This window comes from Convolutriloba macropyga, chromosome 7, assembly GCF_964194025.1.
Source record: "Convolutriloba macropyga chromosome 7, txConMacr16.3, whole genome shotgun sequence".
In the NCBI taxonomy this organism is placed as follows: domain Eukaryota; kingdom Metazoa; phylum Xenacoelomorpha; order Acoela; family Convolutidae; genus Convolutriloba; species Convolutriloba macropyga.
Genome location: NC_134474.1, coordinates 63,734,436 through 63,746,080, shown reverse-complemented (window position 1 = coordinate 63,746,080; position 11,645 = coordinate 63,734,436). Strand labels below are relative to the sequence as shown.

Here is an 11,645-nt window from a genome sequence, read left to right as displayed (position 1 = left end):
TTCATATAAAATTCAAGTTAGGTTGCTCAAAAATTGTTGCTGTCATAAAGTCACACCTCTTAAATGCTCTCAAACGGAACATATCACCTCACCTACATTAGGTCTACTTCATCCCGTCCCGATCGTCCACCTCCTAATCCAGGTTGAGGTGCCATCCGGAAGTGACCTCTGATCAGACCAACTCCACGCACACTCAAAGCACACGGTGTTTTCCCAGACCAAATTTACATTGTCTGGGATTTTCTTCGAGCTCACAATAGTATTATCAGAGGTCACTCCGGTCTGGGGATGGTATGATCAGAGGTCACTTCAGGATGGGAATGTTCTGATTAGAGGCGGATTCACGCGCACATTAGTCTGATCAGAGAAGATTTTGAGCACAATTGGGTCTAATCAGAGACGACTTCGATGAAAAATTTTTTCAAATGGTTTTTTGTTTTTTTTTACCGAGAGATTTTGGCTCTGCCAAGAGGCAACAAAAAGCAACATTCTGATCACACATCTAGAGTCTGATGGCTTTGATCGGAATCAAAGGGGTCCAGCTGATAGAAAAACCCTGTCCCCTTAAAAGAAATTGTTGATTAACTGTAGAACACGACGTTTTATATGGAAAGCTGTCTAAATTCATCCATTGATTTCGAAATATACACTAATGGTATGCTATATTAATTTTTTTCAGAAGTTGGGTTTTATGTTCCTTAGCAATATTTTTAGATTGGTTTTCTATTTAGATGTATTTAATGATGCAAACATCAATTTTTATGTAATGACTAAATAATAACAAAAAGAAAGAAATTTGTTCATAATGAAAACCATTCACTGATCAGACTATTTCAAACGCAATTGAGTCTGATCAGAGGTGACTTCGATCGCACAATGGTCTGATCAGGAGTGAAGTTTGAGCACACAATAGTCTGATCAAGGTGATTTTAAGCGGAGAATAGTCTGGACAATGGTCTGATTTCGGTCTGATCAGAGGTCAATTCCGTCTGGAAAGGTCCTATCAGAGAAGTTTCCAGCGCACTTCGAGCGCGCACGGTGTTTCGAGCCCACTTTAGTCTGATCAGAGGTTACTTTCCTCTGGCACGGTCTGATCAGATGTCACTTCCAGATGGCACCTCAACCTGGGAATTGACACCTCAAACCATCTTTCGTCCGCTCGACTCCATTCCCAAAAACTCTAAAGTTGCATCATGTTCAAGCTGAAACAAATGAGAGACTTTGAAGACTCATCCAAAATAAACCATTGAATTGAGCCCATAAAAACCATAGCAAAACACAAAACAGAGAAACAACAAGAAAGTTAAGTTAATGTTTCAGTTTATTCATGAAAGTGTTTTGTCAATGCTAGCAATTTTTTTGTCACTTAAATGACAGCGAAGATGTCGTGTGTCTAATGGGGTTATATGAGTAGGGAGGGATATAGGTAATTAGGAGGAGTAACGAACAATTCAAACGAATTCTAATTGCTAATGCTTAAATTCAGAGAATAAAAATGTACAAAAAGAAGAAGAGTTATTAAACGATTTTGTTGAACTCAAATTTATTTCACAAATGCAATAAATAAAAATATTTTTTGAGACGTAAAAGGTGTTGCAAGTGCCTGACGACCTTGTATGGATTAATTGCAAAATGGAAAGTTGCTACAATAGCATTAAATGCTTTTTTTGATTGTTTTTTTTGTGATAGGAGTGGATAAGAAGAGAGTGCATGTATAATGATGATGATATTGTTGTTAATTGGTGAGTTGATTTGTTTTGAGGCACCACATCTACATGAAGACAGAGACCATCACTCAGTCCATCAGTGTCATTCTCAGTGCTGCCAGTATTGGTAAGTCACCACACCACCATCACACTTGACTACATCTTACTAATTAGAATAGAAGAAGAGGTCATAAATTGGTTATTATCATACAATATGAGATACAATGAGATATAGGAGATGGAGATCTAACCAGATGTGATAAATTTATACATCATTTGTATGACTTCCCACTGAGGTCACAGAAGCAAATTATATGATATGTGATAACTTCCATATAAGGAATATACGATGGAGTAACTTATGTATGATATGCCATGTTAGTATTGTATGATTGGCTACTATTATGTTATATTTGAGGAGAGTATCTTTTGGTTCTGTTTTTAGCACTCCAGCTGTACGTGAGCTGTCACAGACAACCAACGAGTGAAGCCATGGGAGACATTTTGTCTGCGAACCCTCCCCAGATACAGTTCACATCTCTAGCACAACTGGAGCAGCAGCAGCAGCAACACAACTCAACATCCGCCAATGGACTGGATATGTTTGATGGATCCAATAAGGACTCTGGAAGTACTCAGAAGATATCGATTGTGACTATGGATGAGCACAGTGAGGCTATGCAGGATCAGAATGGAAGGTACAAAACGAAAACAAACAAGAGATTGAAAAACTAGGAGTAAGATTACCTCAAAAGAGCTATTCTTACACTATTTTATTTTTCGATTTTGGAGTCGTCATATTTGACGGCTTTAAAAGTAGTGAAACTTTAATTCATTTCAGCACTCGGTTTGTGTTTCCTAATTGACCGCATTCACGCATGTATATTACCATTCTTACGGGTAATCACCACATTCGGCATAAATATTCATTTAGTGATTTTTAGCGCTGGCATCTCAACAGAAATTTGCTGCTTCCATTAAGAGATAGAAATGTGATTATTCTCTCCATTTATGTTATCATATTTGGCTGGGCTGCTACAAATCTCACAATACGGGATCTCTTTATGTATGCCAGTAAAACTTGACAAAAGATATAACAAATCGAAGGCAAAGATATATGCCTAAGACCTGTCTGTGCTATAAGTCTCAATTTAAAATAGTTGGGGGGCTGAAAGTGTTTAATTTATAAAAGAGTAAATATAAAAATTACAGCTTACTAATTACCAGTTACGTTGTGGTGAAATCGAGATGAGCTGGCTAGCGATCGATCAGTTCTTCTGGTTAGTCTGGTGGTAGTTCTGTTCACACAAAAAAAACTTATAAAATAGTCGAATATTTTCTGGTTGGAAGTTATATGCAATCTCTTTTTTGAATTTAGATTTAGTTATCAAAAAATGGACGCAGTTGTCTGCTGCTGATTTCTGGTTGTAGTTTCTGTCTCTCTAATTTTATTCCGTCCCACTTCACTGAGAGAAACAATAAATTCCTCTCAGCTCCGTTCGGCCCGATAGGGAGCGAATCACAAACTCACGTTCATAGTGAGGTGCTTCTTAATTTTCCTATTGGCCGAGAAGGCAAGAGAATTAACTCTTTTTTATCTCACGGAAAAATTATTGAAACTCCAAAAAATAATAAAAATCTAAAAAGCTGAGAGCATCAATTATTGATTTCGTAGGCGCCTGTTTTCTGCTTTTCCCCTCTTCTAAAACCGCAACAATTATGGTTTTCTTGGGGGCTTTTTATGAGACTCCATTGTCTTTTCCCCTGAAGCAATCTGCTTCATCTTTATTGAACTTGGGGGAAGAGATCTGCATTGCAACCGTCAAAAGCAGAAGTAATTTAAATCAAAAGTAACTGTGGTTTTACAGGCCGCCTACGTTCAACAACGTACATTTTCTATCCTGGATATAAGCGAGGAGATCCAGGCCTAAAATTGTGTTATTTAATTAAGTCGAACTGAGTTATTTAAATACTTGTGTACTGGTAGTCTTAACAAGCGTTAGTTTGTTTAGCGCGCGGCGAAAGAATGGGTAATTAGCGCCTAAATTCGTTCGCTATAATGCGGGATTAATTATCCGTTCATTTGTAACGGCTCTCGTAATACTACAATGTGATGTGAGGAACTTTCTCAAAGCACAGTTTTCTTTCCAATCAAATTGGTTTTCAGAAATTTTGATAACGAATTGATCGAGCGCGAGAAAATTATAAGATCCTACCTGTTCTAAGTGGAATACTGATAAGAAATATTTAAAAAAAACATTTAAGGAAGTATCGAGATTTCTGATTTAAAACCATTGATGAAAACAAACAAAATTTTCCATTTTTTACATGCAAAGATCAATAAGATCTTCATACTGTTTCTTTGATTGACTTTTGTGTCAATTGAATGGTTTTGCATTGTTTTCTGTTTTTTTTTTTCGTATAGGGTTATCATTACCAGCTATTAGAGATCGCTAAGTGAAGCCCAGTTCTCTTCTACACTCTTTTTGCGATCTTACTCATTTTGAGTGCAATCAGCCGATTATTAAAGAAGAAGTTTACTAGTACTAAACTCTTTCCATGACATCTTTACACATCATTGCGCCAATTAAAGCCAAAATCCAGAAAATAGATTATACATACTTCAGTTTGGCAGTTTTTTTACGAAGGAAAATCAAAATCGAAACGGGATAAACCGCCAAGTTCCAGTTTCAGGTGCCCACTATGTGAACTTTGTTCTTTTATGTCTTAGTTGACATCTCTAATGCGCTTTCTCATTGATACTAGATATTGCATCCTCCCACTAAGAAACAGGTGTTTGAATATGTATGAAATCCAATCCCAATTTTGCGCACTTTAAATTGTTTTTGTTCAACAATCTGTTTTTATTAGTGTTTTCTGTCCCTTCAATCCCAATTGGTTTTTATCGGTATCAACGGCGGCTATTTTCTGGCAACCCTCCAGATGTGTTTGAAACTTTCACCGATGCGTTTGAATTTTTTGAGCCCTCGTGATCTAGATTCAATTTTGTTTTTAGGGATATTTTTAAACTGAGTTTTAATTTAGCAAAAGATCGTTAAGTTAAAAAAAATACAGGCTCGAACTGTTTTTGAATAACCTGACTTTTTTCATTTGAATTATTTTTTCTTAAAACTCTTGGAACTTTATTCCCTAGTTGAGCAAAATTTCTAACAATTGATTTTAGACTCTATTTCAGGTTATTATTTGTTGTGAGAGAAAAATCATACGTTATTTACATTAATTTCAACGTCTCTTATTATTCTTCATTTTCTTTCGTCTCGAGTGCTTTTGTAGAACAATATCGAAAAATCTATTTAATGACGTTTTTGCTAATTAAAGTTGCGCAAGATAATTTTTGTTTTCGATAACTAGTTTTTGAGCAGTGTCATATTTGGTTCGAAAAAACCCTCTATAATACAATCCACCTATTTTGTTTCGTTATTCAATCAATTGAGTAGGATGGCAAACTTGAGAAAAAACTTTCACTAAATTATAAATGCGACAAAACAACTGCTCTAAATAGGTTCATTCGAAAAAAAGGTGCCTAATTACGTACCAAATATACTGATCGGATGCTTATGCCATAATACTGATAACTTTACTAAGCTGTATTTGCTATGTCATCTCTCTATCATGAATAACACTTAGTTATCTGCATTCATCCGTTGGCTTCAATGAACGACTTTTAAATTCAATGCATTTGACTGTTGTAATTTTTCATTTTTGAAAATTTTTTTTCTGCTTTTCCGTCAGTTAGAGTTAACTTGTTCTGTTTCAAATTTTGTTCTGTTTCTATCAATATTTTTCAGCCTCTGCTTTTAAAAAATGTTCATTTTTTATGACATAGAATTGTAGTGTCATCTGCAAGTTGTAAGACATTCGAACTTTTACCTATCACCTCAATGAAATTATTTACATAAAGTATGAATAATAAAATACTTTGTACAGTACCTTGTGGAACACCGCAATTTATAATTGTCAAGTCAGATTCAAGACAGATTCCGTTTCTAACATACTGTTTCTTATTATTCAGAAAAGACTTTAAACTACCCTCACTATTATTACGATCACTGTGTATTGTCTTTTTTTCTTATCAGAGACAACCTTACTCTTGGTGTGGGTAGTGGTGGTGGAGTGAGTGATGGAGAGAGTGTGGAGGTGGGGAGACAGCAGAGTGCCATTCCCAGACTCATGCTCATCATCACTATTATGACCTGTCTCCTCTGCTCTCTCATGGTCCTAGACATATTCCTATGGGGTAAGTTATCTCACTTCCTATAAACCCCCTCCTGCTGCTTCATTCATCCACAGTTGCTTATCTCCAACTGAATTCGTTTATAACGACTTCATGTGTTAAATTGGAAAAGTTACATGCACTAATTCAGTTGCACAAATGTTTAGCAGTTTCACCCTAAGGTTTCCTCAAATTGACCAGAGTAAAAAAAACTCTCTCAAAGTAATTATATATTAATCTGCAGTAATTCCACAGACCCAGGTTGAGGTCTAGACCCAAATTTTTGTCTGATCAGACTTACCAGACCAAAGTTATCTTTGATCAAATTTTCCAGACGGAAATCAACCCTGATCAGACTTTCCAGACCGAAGATACCTCTGATCAGACTTTCGAGACACAAAGGGTCTCTGATCAGACTTTTCAGACCGATGGCGTTCTGATCAGACCATCTTCAGACCATGGTCTAGAGTCAAATTCAGACCATTGCCCAGAATTGAATCAGACTATGATCAGACTCAAGTGCGCTCGAAGAGGTTATGATCAGACAAAAAGCGCTCGAAGCATTTATGGTCAGACCCCGTTGCGCTCGCAGCCATTTATGATCAGACTGAAGCGAGCTCGAAACCGGTTCAGATCATTCTCAAGTGCGCTTGAAATAGTCTGATCAGAGAAAGATTTTACTTATGGACAAATATCTTAATTTTGCTACAATATATTCATTTCATAAAAACTGATGTTTGCAGTATTTAATTCATCTAAGGAAAAATCAAATAAAAAAGTATTGCTAAAGAAAAGGGGAAACCCAACTGTTGAGAACAAATTTTAATTAGTTCACCGCTTAGTGTATATTTCTGACTCAATGGATGAGTTTAGACAGCGTTCCATAAGAAACATTGTGGTCTCTAGTTGATCAAAATTTCCTCTGAAGGGGACCAGCCCTTGCTGTCAGCTGGACTCCTTTTTCTGGTCAGAGCTATCGGACTTCGGATAAGTCTCTGATCAGAACGCTGCGTCATTGTTGACTCTTGCAGAGCCAACATCTCTCAGTAAAAGAAACAAAAAAATGAAAAAAATAAGGCGCTCGAACTTATCGCTGATCAGACCCAATTGCGCTCGAAGTCGCCTCTGATCAGACTCAAGTTCGCTCGAAGCCGCCTATGGTCACACTTTTCAGACTAAATTGACCTCTGATCAGACCATCTCCAGACCATGGTCCAGACAGTAAAGCGCTTGAACTTCCATCCAGACACTGTAATTTCGGTCTGGAAACACACGGGTGTGTGCTCGACTGGGTCTGATCATAAGCCAATTTGGATCTGGAACTCAACCTGGGACATCAACAGGACTTTCAGAACTGTTTCCTGTTCCCATCATTTCTCGCTTTGAGAAGGGAGTGTTACAATTAGTGAGTGTTTTGTACTAATAACAGTTTGCATATCTTTGACATATTACATATGGCATTATATCGGTGTAGCATTAATTGTCTATTAGAGATAGTCTGTTTCAACCGTTGATGGGGGGAGGCATACAGCTGCGAACTCATCTTCCTCGAAATGAAGCTAACCGATGTTGCTTTTCAGCTGACCTCTACTACCGAGAGAACTTCTCCTGTTGGCACTACCTTCTCTCTCAGATCTCATTCGTGGGATTCTTCTTCAAGTTCTGGATGCTACCGGCTGCTCTTCTCTTCGGATGCAGATCTCTCAGACAGGAGGTCAATCTGTGCACGTGCATGAGCAGTTTGTTCAACAAGTTCAAGGCAATCGGAACACTTTTCACCCCTACTGCCAACTCCTCTTCCGATGGAAAACACGAACCCTTTTCAAATTCCGAGGATTGAATGTACTAAAATTGAAAGGATACTAATTCGTAATTTGAAGAATAAATATAGATTGATAGTGACTCCGTATAAAGAAACTGCTCTGAAAAATCAATACAAATAGTCATACATGCCTTTTTATAAAATTTGTCGAAAATGTGCTTATTGTGTGGACAAGTGAGCCAATAAAAAAGAGGAGGCTGTATTTACGGAGACACTGGTTTGAGACCAAGTTGGTGTGTCTCTGGTCACGTAAGGAATATGTTTAAGGCGTCCAAAAACACTCAGCAGTCTGTGGAAAATACGTAACAATAGTCCACAGAGCCGGTAACGAATTGAAAGGGGACATTTTGCACAAAATTAGGGGCAGGATATGCACCCTATCTGAAAACATGGGAAAAATTGGTTGCTGTAAACTCGTAAGCCAGTGTTTGAGTGCGAAAAAATTTCACAGCAGTTAAATTAACGAAATTATTTGCAAAACTTTGAATGTTTTATTGGAAATTCGCATAATTTTTTGAATATTCTTTGAAAAAAGGAATTCCATTTTTTTTGTAATACAGTCAAAAAGTAATATGAAGATTTTGAGTTTTTAAGCTACGAACTTTTAAACAGTACAAAAAGGAATAGTATATATGTGGAATACTAAATAAGGAATACAAGGTGTGTATGTGGTAGGTTACAGTTTATTGCAGTCACATAGAAGGGTTATAAGTTCTAGAGTTACAATACGTCATCAGAGTTAAAACAGTTGACGTTATACATAAATATGCTGTGTCAAATTCTTGTCGTCGCCTAAAGTGTGACAACATCCGTATATTCAGGATTTTCTGTTTGCGGTAGCAACAATCTGGCGTGACATTATGATTCTCCAATATGTTTTAAGTACTGGGTCCAATTCAGTCGTCTGGTTAAAAAAAATTCTAAAGAATTTAAAAGTCTGTACAAGATAGCGTAGAATAGAATTGCAGAACTCTTTGAAAATACAAGCATATTTTTTCTTCTGGGCATTCTCAATGAAGCATTATAGTACCATCCCACTGTTTAATCATGCATGCTTTTTTCAGAAAATGAAACTTTGGAATAAATTACGATTTATTCGGTTTGGCATTTTAGCAACCTTTTTTTTGATGCTTCTCTGGCTTGTCAATGTGAACTAGCTTCAGTTATATTCCTTGGTATCACTGATAGTTCCCATCATATCACCACTCAAAAGTTCTCCGAATTTGTTTTGATGTTTTTAAATTATTTGCTCAAACAATTGCTTGTTTCAATAAACAATTAATCACGCTCTTCTTTTTTCGCTTCAATTGAGCATCAGATGAGATGACAATTGTAAGTTAATAAGTCTTGAAATTGTTGGGCTTTGGACTTTCAGAAAGGGAATGAATGTCGATTATAATTAAGTAAGACAACTAATTTCTCAAAAATGAAAAAGTAGCGAAAATGATATTTTACAAAACAATGAAGAGATTTAACGGAAAGATCTGAATAATATATCAGGATGGTAATTTGATTTTAGGGATGAAAACTGACTCAAAATTCCGCTGTATATATATGCTCATTATCAGTGCGAAAAACAAAACAAAACTTTATTGATAGCGATGGCAATATGGTTTGCTTCTGCAAAACGCCTAGAAATAATTCGCAAGGGATATCAAATACAGAATTTAATAGCACTTTTCTAAGAACTCATTCACATTTTCAGTGATATCATAATCTTTCATTACAATCTGTGAAGATTTTATCGAATAATCTAACTCTAATAATAGCTGTCTGGAATTATCAGTTTGAACCGTATTTTGATTCACAGCACCATTTCTTTAGGATTCCTGAGGATGTATATCAGTTTATTGACTTGAATCAATTCTGTCTATGAAAAAATATTTGATTCGAGGTTCTAACATCTGTACTCAAAATTAAGCTGATTGCGCAGAATCTGCTACCATCAACACTGTCCTAATTTTTTCAATCTTCGATACGGGTAAGGATTTCGTGAAGATGTTCGACGCCATTTTTTCAGCAGGAAAGTTTTATATTAAAATACTCCCATCTTCCGTCTTGTTACGAATAAAAAGAAACCTTTTGCTGATGTGCTTGCTCCTCTTGTGCTTTACTGGGGTTTGGCAAAATCTGACTCATATTTTGTGTCCCTCTCCAATTCCTTTTATATGTTTCTGTTGGATGCCAAAATCCTCTAGAAATTGCTTAAAGTACACTGCTTCTTGAACTGATGCTACCATGCCCTGATATTCTACTTCTAATGAAGGAAGAGCAACTGTGTCCTGCTTCTTCACAACTCAGGCGAGTGCTGAGCAAGGTAGTAAACCGTTTGATTTTGTGTCGTTCTGACCACCAGATAAGCTTGTATCACTTCCACCCACTAAATCATTACTAGTCTCTTTTAGGTAAGTAAGTTTCAAAATTTTCAACTAAGAGTTGTTTTCAGATTAGCCAGTGTTGAATAGTAGGTGCATTCATGTGTCTGGACAGATTTTTTAACTGGGAACATGATGTCTGGCCTCGTTTGCTTGCCCAAAAAAGAAATAATCCAATCAATTTTCTGTAGATCATTTTGATCCAATTCTGGGTCTTTATTCCATGCTGTCTAAAAATTCAAATTCAATCCAGCCGGAATCCCTGATTGTTGGCACTGATCTATGTTAGTGCTCTCGTTCGACTGTAACTTCCCCCCTTCTCGTCTGATTCAGATGACCGGAGCGATAAGTCGCCTTCTTTCTTCCATGAGGAGCTTTCCTCGATTGCCTTCTTGACATCGGAGATCACTCTCATGCTTGCTGATGCCACTATGATTTCATGCGCCCAGACCACAATGAAGGTGTGACCATCTTTCAATGCTATCATGAACAAACAATAGTTGTTCTTTGAAACCCTCTCTCAATGGGAAGTTCATCCTGTTAGCAGCCTGCCTCAAACAATAAAGTGATTTATTCAGTCGGAATAATAACTTCTCTGCATCTGGTTCTCGTTTCACAAGCTTCTGTGGCTGTTCCAGGTACATTTTTTTCTCTATTTGTGAGTGCAGGCAAGCTGTCTTGACCTTACACCGGTCCGTCACATCTCCTCTGATTGTCGTTTTTGGGTGTTCATGCTCTCTGTTTCATGCCACTGCTATTTTATTTTTTTCATTAGTTCTGCGCTTTCTCTCTTTGTTGCCATCTTCTCGATGACGGTCATCTGGTTGTCAAATTTTGTGACTCAGATGCCTCATCTAGTAGGCCAGCTGTTTCTGTCTTTTCAGGCATTAAGCCCACTTCGGACTCCTTGATGATCCAATATCGAACCTCGATCACCATGTAAATGATGGCTAAGATCGCGAGGTATCCATTGTCGGTTTCAGTTTGATTCACACACCTTCTTTCCAGTACCTTGGTTTCAAGTTTGCTGAGATCTCTGTCTCTCTTTCCCATAAAGAGCTGTGCAACTCAGAATTGATATCTTACTAATTGAAAGCTTCAGTTTTATAAACGGCATCTACACCACTGGGCATCTGTCTTCTCCTCTTCTCAAAGCCAAAATTCTGATCCTCGTTGGTTGGAAAATGGCTGCTCCACCATCATTTTGGGAGGCCCTGAGTCAATGTGCAAACGTCTGTCATCTCCAGTTAAGACTTGTTTCATCTCTCAGCTAATATCTTCTGATTTGACGTCTCTGGCTTGGTCTCTTCTTCTGTAGAATGCCCTCGTCCAAAGAGAATGTCTTGAAGTTCTCTGCGAATTTTTTTTGCGTCTTCTGCTCTCATCTTCTTGGGAGTCGTCACAATGAAGACAAACTTCTTAAGGCTGGCTAGTGTTTCATTTTTTGCCTTCCGCAAGTCCACAAAGTGCCTTCATTGGTCTGCAAACAATGCAGGAACCTTAATATT

The 11,645-nt window shown here is 37.3% G+C and overlaps 1 protein-coding gene across 1 annotated transcript; it reads left to right on the top strand.

The window, feature by feature from the left end:
• Positions 1–1,571: 1,571 nt before the first annotated feature.
• On the top strand, positions 1,572–7,893 carry LOC142343239 (uncharacterized). Its single transcript, XM_075395016.1, has 4 exons — positions 1,572–1,833; positions 2,152–2,404; positions 5,804–5,964; positions 7,521–7,893. The coding sequence occupies exons 1-4, from the start codon at positions 1,776–1,778 to the stop codon at positions 7,778–7,780; spliced, it is 732 nt and encodes a 243-aa protein (XP_075251131.1). The 5' UTR covers positions 1,572–1,775; the 3' UTR covers positions 7,781–7,893.
• The last annotated feature ends 3,752 nt before the right edge of the window (positions 7,894–11,645 follow it).